At 39.7% G+C, this 25,618-nt stretch overlaps 1 protein-coding gene across 3 annotated transcripts in view; it reads right to left on the bottom strand.

Annotated features, from left to right (window-relative positions):
* Positions 1–25,618, bottom strand: part of PPP3CA (protein phosphatase 3 catalytic subunit alpha) — a 182,273-nt gene that overhangs the window by 89,971 nt on the left and 66,684 nt on the right. For all 3 annotated transcript variants that reach the window (XM_027894442.1, XM_027894443.1, XM_027894444.1), the window contains exon 2: positions 16,768–16,968. In XM_027894442.1, coding sequence (XP_027750243.1) covers positions 16,768–16,968 — 201 coding nt within the window. The remainder of the gene's footprint in view (positions 1–16,767; positions 16,969–25,618) is intronic.

Genomic DNA, 25,618 nt, shown 5'->3' with positions numbered 1-25,618 from the left:
GAATGAGCTGTCTTCCACATTGTGTAGTTAATTTTCCAATTGAATTGTCATCGCAATGCTTTCACTTTAAAGTTTACCACACAATTGCAGAGACATGAACCGCTATCAAATCTTCCAAATGCAGCTCAGATTTTCAGTCCAGAACTATATTATAATCTTTATATTAAACATCACAAAATAAGCCATTCTGAAAACTCACAGAAAGGTGATGTAGCTCCAACCCCCAATCTAACAACCAGGATTGATCAGTTAGTTTCTCCAACTCTGCTTTTTCTATCAGAAAATTGGGTTATATTAACATTTTTTGCTTTTATGTATCTAGCATCAAGATACCCAGTTTATCAGTCATAACCTTCGAAATATTGTACTTGTCAGGCTGCAAATCATGTGTTACTTTTTTAGAGGATGGAGTTTTCTCTCCTGCAAGAAGTATCAAAGACTACTGAATTTTGACTCAAACGTGTTGCACAAAGTGCTTCAAAAATGTATTTATGCCATGGAGAAGAAGCAAGCATGAAGAGATAATCACAAAAGACCATCAAGCATCGTCAAAATCCTCCTCCACTAGACACACCTGAACAGCTTGACTGCATCTGCAGAGTGAGAAACTACTGAAAAATACACAGCTGCACAGTGTTTTAAATATATACTTGCTTCCTTCACGTTTGATCCAGGAATATTCCCCGTGCCACATCCCCCTCAGTTTGATTAGTGTACTGAAATAATGTACACAGAAGGTACCATGGAGACCCAGTATTAAGGAACCTTTGAAATGAAGACTTTCTATGTGTCGAAAACAGTGCTATTAATATACTAATTATTTCTTCATAATGATGTTTAAACCTTTTTAAACGGTCAGAATAATTAAGAAAAGGGCAAAACCCAGCTTTTTTCTTCTGTGATTCTATGAAGCTTTTCTGCATGATTAAGCTAATAGAACAGCCATCATTTATCATAATGTCTGCCAAAAGATTTAAAAGTCAGTGGAACTCTATGATGATAATAGAGAATAAGGAATTTCTCATCTCTCAAATAACCCTTCTTGTACCTCCTTACCCATCCTTTTATATTCAGGAAGGAGGATAAAAGGCTCTTGTATTGGACAACATTTACTAAGTAGATCGCTGGTTTTCCTTCTCTATTTTATTAAGAATGCAAGTATAATCTTAGTTTTAGACTTCATCATAGCAGAAAAGACTCGGCTTTTCCTTTTTCACATGTGTGAAAAAAACCCCACTGTGTAGTTTTTCTTCTCGTTTCTTATTGATACTTTCAAAATCAAACAACTACTTTATTTGTGACATAAAACACATGCTTTTTCAGCAAAAACAATAATTAAAAAATCCTATCCTTCCACCTAAGTGCATCATAATGAAGGGTTCTCTTCTCTGTTTATTTTACAAGTCCTATTGTCACAGTAGTGCAGGAATGCACACTGGGAACAGCTGATGGATCAAAACAGGAAGTTGTTGGGCAACAAGTTACTTCTTCTTTAAGAAGGCTCATAAGAAAAAGGGTTTTTTTTTACAAATATACAGAACTATAAAACTTTACTCTTCAGTCAGTGTCAAAGCACATCACATAGTTTAACTAAGGAAATCTCTGATACCCAAAACCTTGTGAGGAGGCTTTCACATCTCCACACTTCTCAACCTCTAGTAGAAATTTCTCATTGACAACTAAGCAATTCAAAGAATCAGCTTTTGAATTCCTATTGATTAGGTTTTCTAAATTACTCTCTTCTGCTTTCTCCTTTCTAATATTTACCTCTACACCAGGCTTTCTGTGCCTGTTCCTAAATGACATCGATATCATGTGAGTAATCTCCTCTGGTTGAAAATGCAATTTATTTTAATTGGAACTGAAAACTTGTTTGAGGGGTGGCAGGAGGAAACTGTTCCTATTTCCTGCTATAGTTCTCTCAGCATCTAATTACATCCATAAAGAAAAACAATGGGGAGGCTGTGTGTTATTCAGTTTAATGTGGTTAATTACACTATTCCCCCTATGCATGCAAATACACCAGAGCCTCACAACTGATACAGCACCCACACAGCACATTTATCAGCTGTAACAATTGTGCTTTGAGATCACATACGGTACACACTCTAGATATAAATACTTGTTTACTGGAAAAGGTTTCTACTTCACAAAAAAAAAAAAAAAAAAAAAAAAAAAAAAAAAAAAAAAAAAAAAAAAAAAAAAAAAAAAAAAAAAAAAAAAAAAAAAAAAAAAAAAAAAAAAAAAAAAAAAAAAAAAAAAAAAAAAAAAAAAAAAAAAAAAAAGCAGCAAAACAGACACCAAATAAAAAATTCTGACCATTTGCATCTGTATTTTCCACAAAATTCTTGTCAATATGAATCAATTTGCTGCAACTGGAAGCATACCCTTCTTACTGAAATAGCTTTTCTCCATGCTTTCCTGTAAATAAGCTACTTTGGGGAATTCCTTTTTTATACCTGCATGCCTCAAAACTCTAACAGGGCTTGAACCTGTTAGTTCACTTTCAAAAGTCTGAAGATATGTGGGCCACCTCAGAATGGAATTAAGGTACCAGTCAGATTTTTTCCAAGTCAGATTCTGTGCCAAGTACTCCCAAGGACACAAAATTAATGTTTAAAACATTATCTGTCCCAGGGGCTGAGGTTTCAGTTGGGATAGTGACATATTGGGTGAACACATCTTCTTCAAAATTACGCTTTCTTCTAAGTCTTGCACAAGTAATGCTTTGTGAGCCCAGAGGCAGAGAAGGTAGGTGGTCAAGGAGGGTGCAGATGAAACAGCTGCTGGCACTCAAAACAGCCCCTGAACACCCCACTCTTGTCATACACTCTCATAAGCTTAATGGGGAAGAATCGTCAGTCACACACTGCAGAATAATAGCTTTGTGTCAACAATACAACAATAGCTGTGTGTCAACACTGCCTGCCCCAGGAAACACATGTGAAAGGACTTGGTCTTGAGAAAAGGCACACAAATCAGCGCCCAGAGAACTCTTCTGAGGCCAGACTTGTCAAGTATAAAGTCATCAAGGGAAAAGAACAAAGAGATAAAAGGAACTGCATATGGTCCTCCTATGAAGAGTGAAAGAAATGTTTCAGAGGCTTAGCACGAAACAATCTGAGCTCAGATGAGTCACTGGGGTTCTTGGAGTAAAACAGACAATATGGATAATTGATAAAACAGGAGCAGACAGTAAGAGGGATGCTCTTGATGCTTGAAGAATATGATGGCTTTTGTGTGGTGTTAACCTCCCTCTCTCACTACACAGTTGGAACTGTAGGAGGTCTGTTCAGAAACATCATGTTAAGAGGGAAGGAGGAATGTGTGCAAGCTGGAAAGAAGAAGATGGATTAGTTAAGAACAGAAGTGGAGAATTTACCCTGGTCTACCTTTGAATGTAGCCTGGCTTTGAATAAGGGGCAGCACCATGTGACTCCAAAGGTACCGACCAACTCAAATTATTCTGTGATTTTAAGGAAAGGGCTTAATGTAGGAAAAGAATAAAACAAAAATAACATTATCTTCACTACTGAATGAAACCAATGCTGAAAAAAAGCTTTAGTCTGGAGAATAGGTCACTGCTGCCTAGGCAAAGAATGTGATGAAATAAGAGCCAAAGAACCTGAAAATGTTATGAGAAGATAAGATGTCTTTTGGCAGACTAAGGCTTTGATTTTGTTTAAACTAGCTAAAGTGAATAATTTAGCTTCAACAGCACAGTGAATAAATAACTGCTACAAAGTTTTAACCTTTACCCTTCAATTAACGTTAGACCTTAAAAGCTCTCCTCAAAGAAAAAAAGCTTTATATAGAAACTAGGAAAGGTGATATTCCTATTCCTGATATTCTTATAGATAGAAAAAATACATTCCTTGAGGTTTTGGAACACACACACCAAGGTTTGCTCAACTAATGTAAAATTGCTTATGCAATTGAAACACATTTCCTTCTACCATAAAAATCTGTACCAAGAAAAGGTGTCAATCTTCATCGTTTCATTGCTGCCTCAATCCAACAGAAATCCAGTTTATTTTTCACTGCCTCACCAAGTAAGATAACCTGAAATTTCTCCCAACTGCTTACTTAGGAGAAGGAAGTCTGACTTCCAAGTCAAATACTGACTTCCGTTAATTGCTTATGCTTATCTTCTCTCCCGTGCTTGTGGTTGTCTTCCAGCCTGTGCCTACAGCAATCACTGGAGACCTGGCCTTGCCGCTACAGTTACTGTTTCTCTCCTGCACATTTAAGAATATGGCAGGTGCATCAGGAAGAAGCCAGACATACCAAGTGCATGCCAGCAGATGGCATCTTCAACCAGCTACATTTTAAGCTCATGCCTTCAGGAGGAGATCCTGCATTTGATACAAGCCTTTGTATTCTGAAGCCTCAAGCTTCTATATTAGAGAAAGTAGAAGCACTTCTTAAGAAGTGCTAGACTGGTGTCAGTGATTTGAAAGTCATTTTGCGTAGCTAAAATCATCCTTTTACATCTGTTCCCTCAACAAGGATTCGAGGAGCCAAGAAAGTATTCTGCACTGTGCTTGAGTGTCCTCTCCCCACGCACCTCCTTAATGATTTGTCTCTAATTTTACAGTAAAATCTAGGTGCAATGCCATTGGATTTCCAAAGAGGGACTACTGATTTACATAGGATTTACTTACACTCAATACTGGTCCTCTATTAAGGGGTGGGTTTGGCCATAAATAACCTCTATGCGTGTTTGGAAACTGAAGTTTTTCCACTGCAAAGATCAAGTCTATTTCCCTTACCAGACAGCTTAATAAAAACAAAACGAGCAAACAAAACCCACCCCAAACTCTCCAAGTAATTCTAAGAGAAACAACACACTACAAGCCTATTTTTAATCTGCTGATATCAACCAATACAATAACAAATATAGCGTACAAACCACCCCCAAATCTATAACAATGACTGCTTTATTGTTGTAGAGCAACCTGGTCAACGATGTCTTTCTAATGCTAACTTCAAGTAAAATTTTGGTGATGGCTATCACCTACTATCAGCACCAATAATTAAATGCCTTTTAGAGACACATATTTTCATATTTGTTTAGAATCTAGAGATGACTTTTTCCTCAAAGGAGTTTTACCATTTCAACTGGAGTTTTTTAGATTGTACAGGGGAAAACTATAACCTAGTTTTACATATACAGGCTGATGTCACAAACATCTCTTAGGTTTACTTCTCTATACTTGTAGTTGTGTACCTGCACTGAGGCTAGCTTTTTCCCCCTCTTAAATGTCTGATGAGAACCAAAGGAAATGAAGTGGAACAAAGAAGCAACATTAGCTTTCATAATTTATCACTCTAGACAACTCCAAGTATTGCCTGTGACAGGAAGCAAGCCGAGCAGAAAGAAAATGGAAGTGTTCTGCCACTTCGTCAACATCTGAAGTCACAGGATTCATTTCTATGACCACCAGCAATGTCCCCAACCCACACTGCCACAGTGCAGCCCTCAAGCTGTATGCACACAGGGCACTGGACACAAAAGAGAACATGAATGAAAAATGAGCTGAATAAGCAATTAATTTTGATTCAACCTATTTTGATTGAAGCAATACTTTTGTGGTGTTTTCCACTTGTAAAGGTAGAATTTCTTGCAGAGGCAGATTTAGAGCAAGAAGAGGCGTAAAAGTGTCTGCTGAATATTCAACATGGCAATTTTCAGAAGTAACATCTGAAAGCAATGATGCTGGTACACCTAATGAGCCAGAAGGATCCTCTGCACCACCTTCCCTTGTGCTGAGCACCAAAGACGGGATTTGACTCAGACACAGGCTCAGAAATTGGAGCTTAATCCATCACCATTGTGCCCTTGGGTTGCCTGCTTCAAAGAAGATGACATATCTGGATCTATAAAAACCTCACAGAAAAGAATAACACTGACTTAACCCAAACAATCTACAAGGTTCAACACAACTACAAAAAAAATAGCACAGGACATAGATTTCTCTTGAAAGTTTAATTCTTCTTGAATCTTCATCAGAGGATGAGGAGCAAGGTCCTCCTCACTTATCAAAAACATTTTATCAGGAAGTAAATATCCTCCCAAGTGGTATCAACACGTAAATTTCAATTAGATTTAAATGCCCAAGGCTAAAGAGAGAAGCAGAGAGCAAACACATAAAGAAGTGAGAAACAGGAGCAAACACTGTCTCCGCAGAGATAGCACCAAGGAATAATTTCAAACTCACCATTTAATAATGTGATGCTCAAAAAGAGGCTTATAATGACCTCAGTGTCAAAAGAAAATGTTATGGCTTGACATATTTCTAGTACAAATCATGAACATTATTGCCAGAATCCCTTGTGACACTTGCCAAGACCTTCTGAAATCTGAAACTGCAGATTGAAAAGTGCTCCTGTTCAGCACAATTAATATTCATAATTGGTGCATTTATTTAGAGATCATGGATTTTTTAGAGTGTAAAGATGATTTAAAAGTACGAAATTTTTTAAAACTAATTAAAATATTTTTAACTATAGCAGACTTATTTTTCATTTAAAAAGGCATTATCTTCACAGATGATATTATATACACTTGGAAATTATTCTATAAATGTTTTCTCTACATAAATGCAGAAAACCAAATAGAGAAAGCATCTGTCTCAGCTCTGGTAGTATTTCTTAGAATAATTAAAATGCTAATGAAAAAGCAGGAAGAAGTAGAAGAGCCACTCATGCCAGAATAACATCCTTCTGCAAGTATCGTTTCCAACTTCAAATGCTCTCTGAGTTACGCTCTTTCCAAGTGATGACAGGCAATGTTTATAGTATCTCCTTAAGAACGAACCTGCTAGTTATCTCCTTTGCACTTGCCAGTGCTTCTCAGTCGGGTTTTGGTGAAAGTTTAGACACACAAAAACAGATGATGGCCAGGAGACAGCTGGTGTTAGCTTCAAAAGCACAACCAGACTCTAACCAACAAAGGCACATACCTGTACAGCAATTCCCTAATCAGATGAACAGAGCAGGACCTTCAAGCGCCAGTGATCAGCTGACACAAAACACTGTTTGTCTCTGACTTGCTCTTAGTCTGCCCCCTCGCACTCCTCTAGTTCTTTCTCTTGATTTCTGCACTACAGCCACTCTACAGCTGTTGCAGGTACAGTGGGACGAAGACCAAATCAATCCCCTTCCCAACCTCATGCACACATAAATCACGACACACAAAGCGGGATCATGTGTGGATCATGTGTGACTAGTAGATTTTTGGTTTCTATGGGGAAGGCAAACATATGCTGGAATTTCCCTCTGCCCCCTTCTAGTTCTTATTCATTTCAGGAGCTGCTCCATCCAAAATAGGGGACAAAGGAATGTAAGGGGCTGCAATTTCAGCAGTGATCCCACTGCATTCCTACATCCCTTGCCAATACAGACTGTAACCTAAGATGGAGTTAAATTAACCTGAGGTGAGACTGTAAAGGAGGAATAAACTAAGTAAAGACAACAACACACGAAAGGCAATAACAAAGGTTCTCTTCTCCTAATGAGGATACACAGTACAAACATCACGGTTATTTGCAAAAAAAGAATCCAAGTGTCAAAGACACAGTTCTAACTTAAGTTGTGCCACTGACTACATAATTGCAAAGCAAGTAAGAAACCTGATTTGCAAGTTTCAGAAAAATATTTGAAAAGCCATAATAAACAGCACAGCTATGACATACTGTGTATGAAATGCTAACGTGCTATACTGTGCTGTCAGTATTTACATGATGAACCACCCACACACTAAATAAAAGATGGCAAGAACAAAGTCCTAAAGGCTTACGTATTTGCAAGCAGTTGGGTTTGGATTTATGCTGGTGGTTATTTTTTAATCAGGGCAATTTCTGTGCTTGAAGATATACACACAATATACACATCTGATCCTCCATTTCATAGCATCAAATCAAGCTCCATATCTGAAGGACATCTCAGATTCCATGACTTCAGTTTGGCTTATTTGACTACGATTCTTGCACCAAAGAAAGTGAACTACAGATAGATTATTTATAAGAACAAGTGAGGTAGTTGTAAAGAATACAGTCAGTAGTATCCACTGTCTTGGCAATAATGATAGATTTAAGCAGCTGCTACTAGAAAACATCAGCTCTGCCAAAATGTCAGATGCTAATGTCCCAAGCAGCTCAATTAAGCTACAAGGTACAATCGCTTTGTTCTATCATGGATGCAGGCAGGCATATTTCAATCTATATCTGGAACCAACAGAAGCATTTAGGGAAAGAACAGATAAAAAAGAAATTGAATACATAGCGCCTTACATCTTCACCTTCTTTTGGAAGTCCCAGTTTTTATGCCACAAGTGATTTGATGTATTGTGAGTTTTCAATAAAGCATACAAAATAGCTGGAGTAGTGTCAGTTTTAATCAGCAAGCCAAATAAAGGATCCAATCAAGCTCACTTTAGCTGTTCAACACTATGTTTATATGATAAATTATTTTTAACGTAAGTTTGACATGCAGGTTTTTTGTAGTTTAATGATATTCAACAGTGATATGTAATCGGAAATAATTGTTCCAACAGCAAACTGTGTTCATACTACATTAAGAATGTATCTAACACATTTTAAAAAATTATGGTAAACATTTCTTCACAAAGTTTAATTAATTTAAGTCAGCGAGCATTTCTGCCTCATACAGGCACATAAAAGCAACTGCACTATCATTTATTTTCAGGAGTAGAAAGAGTAGATAGTGCTATTGATACTTTTCCTTTCTTCCACTTCCTGGTTTCAACCTCTTCTGCTGAAATCTCATTTATGTAAACAAGATTGTGATCTGATATTAAGAAAGAAACAAGTCAAAGTTTACTTCAAACATTTACCTCACTGCAGGCAAAGTTAATCTTCCTATGATGAAGGAGAATTAACTGCAGGTCATTTATTCTGAGTGAGAATAATTTGCTGAACTGTGTTCAGTTCTCAGGTGTTACTGGTCCAGACAGGGAGTTTATTACCAGCAGGAACTCAAACTGATGTAGTTATAGCAGGAACATTTGCAACTCTCATGCATCTCTAAGATACAGAAAAAAGTGTCATACTGTAACTGCCCTCTGTTTGGAGGGCAGACCACATCACACAAACAAACTAAAACTAGAGATCCTTTTAAAGATCACTTTACTGAATGCATTTTGGCAAAGAAGGGAAAAGAATAATTCTTGCCCTCAGAAGTTCATCTAGACTTCAAATCAGCAATTAAGCTTTTAGACTTGTGAGTCTGAGGACAGCAGCCACTTAGGAGGAGGCTTTACAGTTTCATCATGTAAATGCTTTTTTCATGACACATAAATAAATATTTTAGTTATACATATCCTGGAAATTCAGTAGTTTCTTCAACAGTAATCACAGTACATAGGGTTTAGAGCATAAATGTAATTACTTAAGTGTGAAATAAATTTTAACTAAATTTGCTCTTATTGAACTGTAATTTCACACAAACTTTTCTGTGCTCATACAGACAGATCTTAAAATAAACGTAGGCCTCTAATAAGCATCTTGTTTATTTTCCATGCTGAAATTTTATCTTAAACTGCTTCAAAGGTAAAAATCTGAAAGAATCAGTTTTGTTTGACTCTCCAATTGGATCAGATCATTCACATATGTGCTACAGTTCCATGTAATTTTAAATACTATCCTCTTGTACTATAATGCCAGCATATTTTTTATGCTTTTATTAGCTCATCTTAACACTGATCACTTTAGCTAGAAATTTTTATGGTTACGAAGTTTTAACTTGCACAGCACTAGCAAGCTACTAATATTATTTCATGCTACCAAATGAGAGAAACTGGGAAAAGGAAAAATATACATGGAACATGAGAAAAAGTTCAAGCCCAGGAGACCCTACCATCCCACGGCATAATGTCCCCAGAGAATATCTAGAAGGCTCAAAGATCATAAAAGCACATGCTGGCAGGAAAGAGCTTTCCCTCTGTAGGTTTTATGGACCTATAATGCACGAAAGATTTCCAAAGGTCACCAGAGTTGCCACAGCTGTTTGCTCACAGGTTGTCCCCAGATGCCTACAACCTTTCCCTTCCAATCAATTTAGAGTTCAAATTCCAAAAACCATGTGTGTTCTCTCAACTAAAAACATCACAAGCAATTCCAGTGTTCAAGTTGTATCTCTGTACCACTGCAACATTCAACCAAGCCAATGGAATTTTTTACCTGAAGACACTACAATAAAACTGCAAGGGGGTGTATTTCCCCTTCGTATGCACAAGGTCAGTACTTATATACCTACTAGAAATACATCCACACCTTACCTCATGTGATGCAAAGGGAATAGCAAGAAAGGCTCTGCAGGCAATTGTGGTTTCCTTGCATCTACCAAAGCTGTAAACGTGGCAGCTGCAAAAAACAGGACTACTAGAGGAAAACAGTATGTCCAAGGAGCAGATCTGCAGAGACTGACACACCTTCTACACTGCAAGAATGGGCTTTTATTCTGTCGTCTAATGCTCTCCTATCATCACACAACAAGCTGCATGCACATGGCATTTCAGAAAGCTCTGAACACAGGCTATCACAGAGTCAGGACTTTCTCAATGAAGCACGTTTAAGGTTTAAAATAGTATATGCTGAATTACCTATTTTCCATTTTTTCAAAATTAAAGAGTAAGGAATGCTGCCTCCTGTGATTGCTCATGGCCTGGCTACAGTCACTAAGTCAGAAACCACCATCATGGTCACTGCTGGTGGTGACACCCACCAGAATCGAGACAGAATCGAGAACAGAATCAAGAATATCTGTACACAGGCAGCTGCCTCGGTAATGTTCATACATTACATCTCAGTACCATAGGCCAAAAAGCACAGGTTTATAAAGATGCACGTGACTTAGGTTTTTGTACTCTTAGATTACTAGAGGAAACTCTTTTTAATAATGATGGCAGAGATTAACTAAAAGGACTGCATAATGAGCACAAAAACTGAGAGATGTCAAATGTGACAAGAAGAAACAGAGCACATATTAATTGCTTTTAAAATAGATATTGACAGGGAAAAAAGACTTATCTTAAAAGCACCAATACACATATCTTACAAGCTTATTCACTTGGGCGGTCATATCTGCAAAAGATATCATGCTGTTTTGATTCAGTATCTGTAAATCTAACAATATCCTTCAGAAAAATAAGCCAAAAGGAAAAAGCAAAGATGTACAACGATAGATATTAGACAAACATACCACTCAGAGTTCTAGGCATATCCTGTAGTTAAGTATGTCATTTAAGGAGGTATAAATTAAAATCACAGAAGTGTTAAGGTGGGAAGGTCATATAGCACAACCTGCTAGCTTCAAAGATGAAATTGGTTGCTGCTATCAGCTACTTTGCTGTCGAAATAAAATTTTGCAATATGATTTTTTAAGGTTTTGTATTTTAATCCCAGCCCTTCCAGATTAATAATAGTATTTAACCTGTCATAGCTGGTAATTTTTGCAGATGTTGGAAAACAACAATTTATCCCATTCCAAAAGTGCAGGTTTGGTTGAAATGAGGCCCATTAATATCAATAAATCATATGTCTAGTCATTAAAATGAACACTACAAATGTTAGGGGGGAAAAAAAGCAATTCACATTTAGGATGTGACAGAATTAAGGTTTTGAGTATAACTTCTCTTACACAGGCACTACGCTACAAACTCTTTTCCATGCAGTGGCAACAGAATGAACCATCCTCATGCAGTGAGCAGTTCAGGTTGTGTTCTCCTCACTTGTGCGAAATGTGCTCTAGTAGCAAAACGTGTATGAACCTTACTCTGCAGACAGCGTGATCACCTTGCTCACATACTTTCAACACAACTCAGTACAGCAATATCTCACAAAGATGTGTGAATTACTGTCTGTCTTCAAAACACAGGTGAGCTAAAGGTTCTTTTACAGACTGAGAGCCAAGCAAGGCAACATTGCCATCAAAAACTTTACCTACACTTATGTGTTTTAAATGTGTTTTTCTGACACATTTAAAAATCCAAAGAACAAAAAATTTTATATATAATTCTACAACATACAGAGGTTCATCCCCAGAGAAAATTACCCATGCACTCTAGTCAAAGGGATGCATGCTTGGCTTGCAGTTATGAATGTTCAGTACTTAAGAACAGCAGATTTTAGATCTGAAAGGGAGGGTCCATAAAAACATGCAGATAATTAGTCATCATGCAAAGAAAGGGTAGTGTTTATCACTTGACCAAAATCATTTTGTATAGTAATGAACCCCTATAATAAAGCCACATAAAACTACCCAGGTAATTATAAATCTGACATTCCCAACTGTACTTTGGAGTAGGACTTCAGTAAATACTGCCATCAGGGAGGTTCAGAGATATACTTCCTTAGCCTTCTAGAAAAAAAAAAAAAAGCCAATTAAAAATGAGCCAATTTCTCCATATGTCATTATACTGTTACGAACCTAATACAGGACTGGAAATTCTAAGGCTGCCATACCGGCATCTTTCCTCTGAACACTAAACTTCTGTAGTCTAGTGGTAGATCAACCTCATTAAACACACAAGCTTAAAATGAAGGCCACATGTCTCTAAGTGAAGAGGTTCCTGTCCCCTTGCCATCTGCCTTTTCCCCGGGGGAGTGAAGATTAGAATGGACATTATCCATGGTGCTGCAGACAACTGCAGCAAATCGTCCTGGTAGCCCAGGGTGCCCGACTTGCTTCTTCCACACACTGGAAACCCAGACAACCTTGTACCAGCCCCTCACTGCTGCCAGTCATGAGACAGGTCTGTACTGGAAATTGTGTCCCTCTTCAGCCAGGCCCACCCCACCATGTGCCCCTTTATCTCCTAGACTGGGTGCCTTGCCCAGCTAGTCCCAATACGCTGTCAGCTTCTTGCTCATCTTTCTACTTTGCCTGCCCAGCCACCCTCTGACAACCTCTGACTCAGCCTCCTGGCCATTTCCTTTTCTCCCAAGCTCTGCACCTCAAGCAAGTCGCAACCGTCTCTGTATATTCTGATAAGCAGCCCATGTCACCACTTTTCATCCCTACTTTCAGCCTTCCCCTCAACATGCTCACCTTTTTTGACTCCATCTTTCCCAACTCATGTTCACAAGTCAAGACAAAATTGCCTCAACACTTCCCAGATGCAAGAAGAGTCCTGACAGCAGAGTAGCTGAGAGTCTCTTCTTAGCTCAGGCTCTGTTCAGATTCCTACCAGTGAACAGCAGCCCTGTGTAACAACTGCAGGAACAGCTCACAATTCATCTTGGCTGTAAGCCAGAAGTGTAGTGAACTATGCATGCATATACATACGTAGCAAATGATGAGAATTTGAGCTAAGGTCACCAATGAGTTAATCAGAAACATTTCAAAAGGCTTAAAACTTGCCAAATTTGGAGTAAAATGTATTAATTCAAAATTACAATCATGCTGATGATGCCAACTAACCACAGATACAGAGTAAGTTTTATACATAAATGCAAATGAAATAATTGACTGTGCATTCCACACTGAAGCTCTTTGCATGACTTGCCCTCACTTATTTTCTTGCTCAAATTCAGGCCTTCTATGTAGCCATTTCATTTCATATGACTTAACTTAAAAAACAGAACTCTAATATTATTTTTGAGGAAAATCATATCACCCCTTAAACAAAAGTGAAATTTCAAATGGATGGACAGCTGCACAAGGCTTTAAGAAAAAAACATTTCATGTTATTTAACATTTATCAAGTATATCACTTACTAATCCACTGTGCTCTTACTTCAATAGTTACACTCTTCTATCTCTCTTCTTTTTAATGATCACTATCTCAGGGATATGTTTCTAAAAGATTTCATATTAGTGGGATTTATTAGTGATTTATGACTGTCCCTATTCAACAAGACTGCTTTCCTTGTATAGAATAAAAAATTTATTTTCTTCTCTACTCTGTCACTGATTTTGTTCTTCCAAATATTTGAAAAAAAGCTTTCCTCTCTTCTGTAGTTATTTTCTTGACTGCCTGTGTACCTGGCACTTCCACCACATCATCAGTCAATTGATATTCTCTTTATCCAGTCACCTGCTGTCATACTACTCACACAAAGAAAATTGTGAGGGCCACAACAACATGTCTCACAAGCTTTCTCAACCTCCCCCTCACAATTTAATTTTTTTCTTTCTTTTGATGATCACTTTCATAACTACAGCTTTCATGTTTGTTCATACAGAAGATTAGCACTTCTCAGCTACCCTGCTAACAAGCATTAGGAGCCCAGCTTTCCTACACTAGCTCAAAAGAGAGTAGCTACCAGCCACCCTGAAGAACGCTGCAGTATCACAATCACTGCGTGAGAATAATTTCAAAAGCAGGAACAAAGCAAGATGTAGGCTCAACTGAAAAAAGAATCAAAGACTTAAATTATACCAGTGTTATACAATGGGGTAAACTTCAGGAGATTAATCCCCAAAATATAATTCAGAACAATTCCAATACCTTCAAATGCATTTAAAGAAAATATCTTAAAGAGAAAAATTAAAAAGAAAGAGAGAGAGAACATTAAACATGAGCTTGTGGAAATCACCTGGGACACAACACACTGGAGCCATCCTCCTACAGCTTTCATCTCTCAATGGATTAAAAAAAAAAAAGGAAAAAAATCACTCTCAAAAAAAGGAGAAAATCCATAGGTAGAATTTTCTGTGTCTCTGCCACTCAGTTATGGAAAATGGTATTGTACCCATTCCATTTATTCTGAAGTGTCAAAGAAAGCATCTGCAGAACTTCATTTTCAGTCAACTAAGCGGATCCTTTTATTCATTCTATTTCCTTTATTCATCTATGAGCTGCAATAAGATCGACACCTTTTCCATCAGAACTGTATGGTGGCACAACAGCCTAATTATTCCATAAAAGATGATACACATTACCTCTTTGGGTCAAGCTACAATCCTCTAGTTGGATGTAATTTTTTAAATTACAAGCCTTAATAACTTGAGTATCACTCTAGTCCAGCCACTGCACTACTAAGTTTCAGACAAGGTTTCCTGAAAATGAAGGTTTTGTTATTTCCATGTGGGTTTTGGTGACTGCTATGAATGTTGCTAATAAAGACTGGTAACCCTTCTTCTGCAGCAGACAACCCTATTTCTCGTACTTTTGACAGAGTTCTTGAGAAACAAAAGTGATAAAAGGACCTGCCCTCCTAAACCGAGTTTTATATTCTGGTTTCATAGTTTAAAATGTCTGGAATTAGACAGCTTTTGCCCCCCAGCTAACTTTCTATGCCACAGATCAATTGCTTGGCAAAAATGCATTAATATCTGATAGCAAAAACAGAGCATGGGAGGAGGCACATTAGAGCAAGCAAATGCATTCATACATTGAGATTGCAGGCGGAGGCAGGAGACAATTAGAGAAGGAAATTCAAATATAAGGCATTTCCTGAGGATTAATGAGTGGGTGGTAGTGTTTGATAGTCAAGGGCAGGATGGGTTCTGCAACTGGCACAATTCATTAATCCCCCAGGCAACACAAACTGGGATTCTGCTAAATTTTTCCGCCCCTGTTATTTTCCTTAACATTTATTTAAATTTCCACTTACTCTGACACCATCATTCTTTCATAGAATCACAGAATGGTTTGGGTTGGAAGGGATCTTAAAGACCATCTTAGTTCAAACCTCCCTGCCGTGGGCAAGGACACGTCCCACTGGATCATGTTGCTCAAAGCCCCGTTCAACCTGGCCTCGAACACTCCCAGGGATGGGGCATCCACAGCTTCTCTGAGCAACCTGTGCCATGCCTTATTATCCCCACAGTAAAGATTTTCTTCATAATATCTAATCTAAACCCATCCATCCTCTGTCAGTTTGAGACCAATCCCCTTGTCCTATCACTACATGCCCATGTGAAAAGTCCCTCTCCAGCTTTCCTGTAGGTCCCCCTTCAGGTACTGAAAAGTGCTATAAGGTGTCCCCAGAGCCTTTTCTTCTCAAGACTGAATAGCTCCAACTCTCTCAGCCTCCTCTGCAGAGGAGAGGTGGTTCAGTATTCTTGAGCATCTTTGTGGCCTCCTCTGGACTCAACTGAACTGGTGCATGTGCTTCTTATGTTGGAGGCCCCAGATCTGGATGCAGTGCTCTAAGTGGGGTCTCACAAGAGCAGAGCAGAGGGCCAGAATCACCTCCCTGAACCCGCTTGCGATGCATCCCAAGACATGGATGGCTTTCTGGGCTGCAAGTGCACATTGCAAAGACATGTTGAACTTCTCATCCACCAACACCTCCAATTCCTCATGATCACAGCTGCTCTCTATCCATACTCTGCCCAGTTTTTATTTGTGCTTGGGATAGCCCCCAAGCCATATACAGAACCTTACACTTGGCCTTGCTGAACTTCATAAGGTTCCGAGCCCAATGCTGTCTGTCTGTCTAAACAGTGCTACTGTGGTAAATTACATCTACAAAATTACTGAATTAGTACCTGGAGCAAAAGGCCAGATAACTTTTCAAGTTTCAGAAAGTAGTTATTTTCCTAAAGACTAAAAATGTTCTCTGCCTTAGAAACAGAAAGAGCTCAGCAGATGTGATCCCTTCCCTTTAAATTACAAGCTGCTTGATGGCCTCCATTATCCTAGCGGTAGCAGACAAAGAGCGAATCGAGTATTGGAGAGAACAAATGATTTTCAAGCTGCCTTTCAGCACCTTAGGAAGCCACATACAGCAAGGCATTACTTAACATGTCCCTGCCAGCAACCATACCTTTCCATTATCATAACTCTGTACTAACCTGTGACAGGTGCATCTATGTCCAGCAAATTTTTTTCCTGGCGGAGAATTGAAGCTCCCTCTGTTATTATTCTCAAAGCAACACTCTCTTCCAGTCTCCCTTCTTTCATGAGGTGTGCCTTTAAAATATCCACACGAGGTTTTCCGTCATTATCGAACACTTCCTTAGCTGTGAGTCGGTGACTTGGAGGAAACGGGACAGCTAAGTGAAAAAAAGACAAAAACATGTGATCACCTTTAACAGCAAAGCTTCTATTACTGACAAAGACATATTTCAAAACATGTCCGCTGCAAAATAGTGTTAACACAGATTTTCTACTGCCTCTTAAAATGCGTGGTTGAAATTGTACATAGATTACCAGAGATACGATTAAAATGAATATATTCTGCAGCACACGTTATTCACACATGCAAGAAGAACTGATTCATGCTTATAAAACCTTGGGAGGAGTATTTAGGCCATATTTAGGTAGATATATTCAAACAAGCACCCCAAAGGCCTGGGAATATCAGGGAAAGGAGGGAACAGAGTTTAAACTGCTCTCTAGTAGCACTAGAGAACATTGATAGAGGACTTCCTTCTATTAACAGCATAAAACGCACGAACAACTGCAACATTTAATATCTGTACATGGACATGCATAGATACACTCTAATTAAAATTGTAAAATCCAAGACAGACCTCTCTCTAATGACTTAAGGTAGGAGGACAGAAGATGTTTTCCCTGTGTAAGTTACACAAGACACATTTGAAGCCCATCAAAGCGCGCCTGAGTGCCAAACAGGCCACTCCAGCAAAAGCAGGGCAGAGGATGTATCTCACTGAAGTTGGAAATAAATGGATAAATAGGAAGGTTGTCCTAGCAACATGGCAGCGAATAGCGAGCTGCGTACTGCTGTCACGTAAGGTCTGAGGCATATGGCAAACTTATATGTTCCTGCTCTCCAGCTGGAGCGAGAAGGCTTGGAGGTGATGCTGTCAGCTGCCAGGATGAGGCGGGAGCATTATCCCAGCTTAACCCCCTTTCCCTTGCAGTCAGTTGGAGTGGCATTAGGCAGCGCCTGCCTCACCAGCCATAGGGTATTTATCCTGATCCCAGCCACAGCTGTGAGAGGGTCAGGTTGTTTGGGAGCTCTAAGCAGTGGGAGGAGGTGGCCACAGTGCTGGTCTCAGCTGGCCACATCTGCAGTGCAACCCCACTCCTGCCAAAGGGCCTTGTCTCCTCTAGAGTGTTCTACTGGCAGCTTTGCCACATTGTGAGACATGAAACCCTAATGCAGCCGCTCCCCGGGCAGATGGAGCTCGTTAGCCCTGTAAGGCAATCCATCTACGTCCTGAGGACTTCGCTGCCACCGTCCAAGCTCGCTTGGCCCCGGCAGATGAACCTCAGGATTAAAGGGTGGGCTCAGTTCCGCGCACACTGTGTCTCACCTGAAAAATCCAATGCGCAGGCTGGAAGGTGTAAAGACCTTCCCCGGTTCTTCGTTCGCGAAGACTGGCCATTATGATTATTATTAGATCAATGTATCTGCTAGCTTCAATTTTCTTCTAATTTCACCATCAGTGTACTTCAAAAACAGCCCATAAATCACACTCATTATTTAAAGTTCAAGCCAAGCACTCCTCACTTACGCTACCAGAAGTAACAGAGAGGAAAATAAAAATTCGCTCCGTGCAGTTAATTCCCACTGATATTTTTAACACAAACAGCTTCAGAAAATGCCCCCCCTTTTTTGCTTTTTCTGGCTCAATCTTCTTTTTTTTTTCTTTTTTGCTGCCCCAGCTCCAGCAGTCAATTCACTGAAATAGTCTCCTGGGGACTAATAAATGTGAATCTCTGCAATATACTGAAGCATGACTGCTCTCAGACTTGAAACACAGGACAAAAAGGGGAAGAGGTGAAAATCTGTGACATCCCTGACAGGATTGGGATTCTCCTGAAGAAATGACACTAAAACCAATAGTGAAGTTATAATACAGCTCTCAGCTCTGGAAAGCCCAGTAGCAGATCTGTGATGAGCTTTCTCCTAGACTGCTTTAAATTAACGTATGTTTTAAATGGTACTTCTACCAGAAGAGGTAGACTGGTAAAGGAAAAAAAAGGTAAAGGAAAAACTTTATCGCCCTTCTCACAGCTACTGCAGTTGAGCCTATTCCACGATGCTCACAAAAAGCAGTTTACATGCTTTGTCGATTTTTGACATATCTGTAGCAGACCCTCAGAAGTAAGATGGCCATATATGATATGATATGAGAATGGTCCAGGGTAGAAGGTACCTTTAAAGATAATCTAATTCCAAACCCCTGCCATGAACAGGGCCACATTCCACTGGATCATGTTGCTCAAAGCCCCATCCAACATGGCCTTGAACACTCCCAGGGATGGGGCATCCACAGCTTCTCTGGGCAACCTGTGCCAGGGCCTCACCACCCTCGCTGTAAGGCATTTCTTCCTAATACCTAATCTAAACCTAGTCTCCTTCAATTTAAAGGCATTTCCCCTTGTCCTATCACTACATGTCCTGGTAAAAACTTTCTCTTCAGCTTTCATGTAAATCCCCTTTAGTAACTGAAAGGCTGCAATTTGCCCTCCATGGAGTCTTCTCTTCTCTGGGCTAAACAGCACCAAGTTTCTCAGCCTGTCTACAGAGGAGAGGTGTTCCAGCCCTCTGGCCATCTTCATGGCCGTCCTCCAAACTCTCTCCAACAGGTCCATGTTGTTCTTATGTTGGGGGCCCCAGATCCAGATGGGGTCTCACCAGAGCAGGGTAGAGGGGCAGAATCACCTCCCTCAACCTGCTGGCCACACTGCTTTTTATGCAAGCCAAGATACAATTGGCTTTCTGGGCTGCAAGTGCACAGTGCTGAGACATGATGAGCTTTTTGTTCCCCAAAACCCCCAACTCCTTCTCATCACGGCTGCTCTCAATCCATTTCTCCACCCAGCCTGTATTTGTGCTTTGGACTGCACCAGCTTTTCAAGGTTGGGTTAAGGTCCCTTGCACCTGGTCTTGTTGAACTTCTTCAAGTTTGCACAGGCCTACCTCTCAAGCCTGTCAAGGTCCATCTGGATGCCATCCCTTCCCTCCACCACGTGCCCCTCTTGCCATGGGTTGCTGTCATCAGCAAACTTGCTGAGCATGCCCTCAATCCCACTGTCCATGTCACCAAAGATGTTAAACAGCGCCCATCCCAACGCTGATCCCTGAGGAATGTCCACCTGGACACTGATCACAGCTCTTTGAGTGTGACCATCCTTTTCCACTGACTGGTCCACCCATCTAATCTATGTTTCTCCAATTTAGAGAAAAAATGACAGGCAGGACTGTGTCAAATGCTTTGCACAAGTCCATGTAGATGACATCAGTCACCCTTCCATTACCCACCAACACTGTAATCCTGTCATAGAAGACCACCAAATTTGTCAGGCACTATTTGCCCTTAGTGAAGCCATGTTGGCTGTCTCCATTTGCCTCGTTATTTTCCACGTGCTTTAGCACAGATTCCAGGAGGATCTGCTCTATGACCTTGCTGGGCACTGAGGTGAGACTGACTGACCCACAGTTCCCTGGGACTTCCTTTTTTCTCTTTTTAAAAATGAGGGTTATGCTTTCCCTTTTCCAGTCAGTAGGAACTTGACCAGACTGCCACGACTTCTCAAATACGATGGATAGTGGTTTAGCCATTTCTTCCACCAGTTCCCTCATCACCCACAGATGCATCTCATCAGGTCCCATGAACTTGTGCACCTTCAGGTTCCCTAAACAGTCTTGAACCTAGACTTCCCCTACAGTGGACAGCAGCTCTTAATTCTCCTAGTTCCTGCCTTTGCCTTCTGCAATTTGGGCAGTAAGGCTGGAGCCAAAAGTTGTTGAATACCTCAGTCTTCTGTACATATCAGGTAAGCAGGTCTCCTGTTTCCTTCAAGAGAGGGACCACGTTTTCCCTGTTGTTCCTTTTATCACTGATGTACCTATAGAAGCAGTTCTTATTGCTTCTATCCTTGACGTCCTTGGTCAGATTTAATTCTGTCAGGGCTTTAGTTTTCCTAACCTGATCCTTGGCTGCTTGGACAATCTCTATGTACTCCTCCCAGACTACCAGTCTGCTTCCATCCTCTGTAGGCTTCCTTTTTGAGTATATCCAGGAGCAAATTATTCATCCACACAGGCATCCTGGCATTTTTGCCTGACTTTGTCTTTGTTGAGATGCATCACTTCTCAGCTTGAAGGAGCTGATCCCTGAATATCAGTCAACTTTCTTGGGCCCCTCTTCCCTCCAGGGTTTTATCCCACAGACTCTACCAAGATCCCTAAAGAGGCCAAACCCTGCTCTTTCAAAGTTGAGGGTAGTGAACTTGCAGTGCACCCTCCTCACTGCCCTAAGGATCCCAAACTCCACCATTTCATGGTCACTGCAGCCCAGGCTGTCTTTGAGCTTCACAGTTCCCACCAGCACCTCCTTTTTTGAGAGAGCAAAGTCCAGCATAGTACCTCTCTTCACTGGTTCCTCTATCACTTGGAGAAGGAAGTTATCATCAATGCATCCTGGAAATCCCCTGGATTGTTTATGCTCTGCTGTGTTGTCCCTCCAACTAGTATCAGGGTGGCTGAAGTCCCCTATGAGGCTCAGGGCTTGTGAACATAAGGCTGCTCCTACCTGTCTACTGACAGCCTCATCCACTCAGTCTTCCTGGTCAGGTGGTCTGTAGCAGATTCCCATTACAATGGCACCCGTCCCTGCCCTTCCTTTAATCCTAATCCATCAGCTCTCATTTGACTCCTTATCCATCCCCATGCAGATATAAACCATTCATTATGCAAAACAGAAAAAGAACAATAATTAAAAAAAAAAAAAGGAAGGTGAATGAGAACTCAGCAGTTCTCCAAGCATCTATCCACCTTTTATAAAAACAAAAACCAGGAAGGCTAGCTAGTGCTAATGATACTGCACTGGAGAAAGGACGAGAGGCAAAAGTTGGTACTTATCTGCAATCACTCTGTCTGGAAGAAGCACATACCATTAGCTTGCATTCCTTAGCAAGACAACCACCACTGTTACTCCCAAAGGTATCATAATGTAAAATGTAAAAATGTAAAAAATGTAGAGTACTATTACTTCAAGTTAACCACCAGATATGCATATATGCTGAAAGGAGATTCTGACATTTACAAACACAGAGCAAAATGGAGAAACAATCAAGTAAGCAAAAGCTACGATATAGAACCTGCTGATTTGGAAAAAAATATGGCATACACTGCAGCACTCTAACAGTTCTGCAGGTAGAGCTCTAACAAAGATGTACCAGTGGCTAATTGAAGGAAAAAAGATACTGTTCCAATAGCAGATGATTCATGATTAATTAGCAAAAACATGAGCTACTGAATAGACCACAAATTGCATCTTCCACTATGAGAATATTAATTTTGAATGTACACATACACAGAGCTTCCACAGAAGGAACAACGTAAGAAATGGCCATGTTCATGTAGAAGTCAGTTAAACATCACTCTTTACTGGTCATAGCCAAAAACGCCTGGATCAAAGCAAAATCCTTTTATAAACACAAGAAACACTTCCATTCCTTTATATATAGCAACGTTACCATCTGAATACACAGGTATCCATCTGTTTCTCCATACCTGCTTTCTTTTACTGCTTCTTTAAACCTACACTATTAGCGCTTGCAATAAATAACTCTCTCTCCCAGTGACTCTACCATTATCAGGAACGAACCCGAGAGTCTCATCAGACACCGACTGTGCATGTAGCACACACAAGGAGGAAGAGCAGGGAGCTGGGAGAGGAGGCTACCAGGGAGAGAGGCAGGAGGAAGGAAGTACTGGGGGGTTGAACTGCCAGCATGGAGCTTCTCACCACAGCACAGGCTCAGGGGATGTTTTCATAAAAAAAGTTGGGAATCTGTATCAAGCAAAGGCCATAAAAATGGGGGGGGGGGCAATAAAATTTGCATCTATATACCATATGTATTATTAGAAGTTAAGTGTCAAAGCTCACTACAAGACCATCACACAAGAGTCATGAGCCCTTAATCATACTCCGTAAAACTTAAAATCTGGACTGGTCTCCACCCTTTTCATATCTATTTCTTTTATACTGGTATAAAAAAACCCCAGACAAGCAATTATTCACCATGTCAAATACTACCCTGGTAGTTTGCTCATAAAACCTGGACCACAACCAAAGGCAAAAACCCAAAGTTTTTAACCCTTTACCTCAGCCTGTCAGTAACATCCTCCTGAGATCTAAAAGCACAAGAAAATACTCTTTAACCACTTACTAGTGGGTTGAGTGTTTTTTTTTGGTTTTGGTTGGGTGGTTCTGATTTTTTTCACTTGTACTTTCAGGTCTCTTGAGCATGTTCCAGCAACTGGAGGAAAAGATCAACCTGCTATTTTACTGTTCTTGCAGGCTCCTGCAAAACCCATCTTACCATTAACACAGCCACTGCAAAGGTCAGACACATCGTTACTGTTTCTCTCAAATATTAAGCAGCCTCTCTGGAACAAATAAATAAATCATAAAGAGCTGTGCTTAATTAGAGTGGACCATGTGTGCACCCATAAATAAAACCCAAGCATGTGGCAAAGCAAGCACTATTTTGTTTATATATTATTTATTTTTAAATGAAGCTGTACATTAAATTAATACTCTCAGAGGAGGCTCCCCATAAGAAAAACTCTCTTTCATCAATATTCAAGTTCCCTGCAAATTATCTCCCTCTTTAATGCTTGTCCTATAATTTCATATAACTTATGCTGTATGTCTGTATGTAACTATGTTTACAGCATACCATACTTTTATGAAAAACAAATGCTTTCCTCTTCATTTATAAGGAAAATACAACAATAACTGCCAACGCCTCAATAACCCAATGCACTGCATTTGTCTGATGGCAACTTCTGATTCTCCATTTTAAGAAACACTTGTACTATAGCAGTGGCTAGAGCATAGGTTATTAAACAGGTCGACACTTATTCTAGGGGTGCAAAAAAAAAAAAAGTCACTCCTCAGCTTTGTTTTCTTTGCATCTACTTTTCCATAACCTTTAGACTTGGTATCCATAAAAATTTCCAGAAATTACGATAAAAGTCATCTCAGAAACTCCAACAAAACTGTATTTTTGAAAGACCAGAACATTTTTAATAGTTAACTAACACTTTTTGCAGGCTGACTTTGAAAATTTACCCCCATTTTATAAAGTTGTTGAACACGTAGCATAACCTTGAGCATTCTTGTTGAACAATAACAACATCCATACTTGAGTTTTTACTGTTTAATCAGAGTTCTGCATTTCTCTACCATGCCAGGTCTGACTACATAACAATACATAAAGAAGCACCCAAAGACCAACTTTCTGACCTAAAGACAATTGTTTAACACTACCTTTTCCTGTACAGTTGCCTACGAGCTTCTGGCTTACAGGGTTTCTGTGAACCAAAAGGGAAGGAATAATGAATTTTTTTTTTTTTAAGAACACTGCTTACTTCAGGTGACAGACAGGAACAAGAGGATGAGTCACTGCCATCCACAGCTGCTAAGGGGAACAGAGTGAAACCCCTAAGGCAGTGCAGGGCTCAACAAAGTGGTGGCAAAGGGAAAGGGCGCTGCCAAAGATGCTCAGCCAAGCAGGACATGGAGTTCTCATGTGACAAACATCCCCCCTCCAAAGATTTCCTCAGGCACCACACGGACAATGCGTTCATCTCCACGCACAAGTTCTCTGGAGACAGACACTATTCAAACACATTGAATCACTGGGATCTCTCTTTTAACTTACACATTACATCCTCAGCAGGTATTTTTAGAGTAGCATACAGAAGGGTGAGTTTTTTAGAAGACAAAATATCTTTTCAATATGAAATTTTCTTCTACAGAATTTGTAACATGTGCAAGTTCTTACTAGTTTTTTGTCTACTTGAATTTTAGACAAGAAAATATGTCTCTATCTGGTAAAAAAAAAAAAATCCAACTATTTATATGATAGCATAAGAGCCAAACCTAAATCTTCTCAGTGGAGCTAAAAGTGGAACATGTGTTCTGATGTTTTCTAACAAAAACTATCAGGTTTCATTTTACATTAGCTACTGTCATTAGAGTAGGCACTGCAATTGGCAACCCTCTTCTAAAAGATCAAGCTTTCACCTGCTATTTTAAGACATGACGTATTTGAGGACTGTTTTCACTAGATCTGCTCACCAGCTGGTGAAAGTGTTGGAAATTAGAATCTGGAAAATAAATCTACAATATAAAATAAGAAGAAGCTATAAGGATTCCTATAGAAATTCAGCATGAATTCTTTGCCATTGCCAACAAGTTCTTGCAATGTAATCAGAAGTGCTCACAGCCCTATTTGTTTAAAGACACAATTAAATCAACATCACTCATGAGCAAGGTACTTTGCTTCACAGAAAACTGGGGTTTTCACTGGGCAAGCCAGTCAATACTGCATAAAGAAACAGTCCATCAAAAAGAATGTTTCATGAAGACACCTTAAAAGTAACAGCACCTGTAAACTGAACTGGGAGCAGACAAGAGGGTCGTTCCTCAACAAAGCCCACATATACCAAATTTAGAGAGAAAACAGAATAGAGCTTGTTAGACAGATATCTCAGCTGACAACGTGGAAAACAGGCCACTTCAGAAGAGGCAATAACACCTGTGGCCCAGAAAGAACAGAAGGTACTACAGGTTGGCAAGGAAACTGCTTCACACAAGACTGCGAAGAACGTTGATCGCATTATTTTTTGATGTACGAAAGCTCAAAAAAAAAAAGGATAACAAAAGGCACTTCATCAAATACCCCAGTTCTGATGACTACTTTTAATAT

This window comes from Empidonax traillii, unplaced genomic scaffold (assembly GCF_003031625.1).
Source record: "Empidonax traillii isolate 1590-97213 ecotype Southwest subspecies unplaced genomic scaffold, ASM303162v1 scaffold427:size767076, whole genome shotgun sequence".
NCBI classification, from domain to species: Eukaryota; Metazoa; Chordata; class Aves; order Passeriformes; family Tyrannidae; genus Empidonax; species Empidonax traillii.
This window is presented reverse-complemented; position numbering and strand designations above follow the sequence as displayed.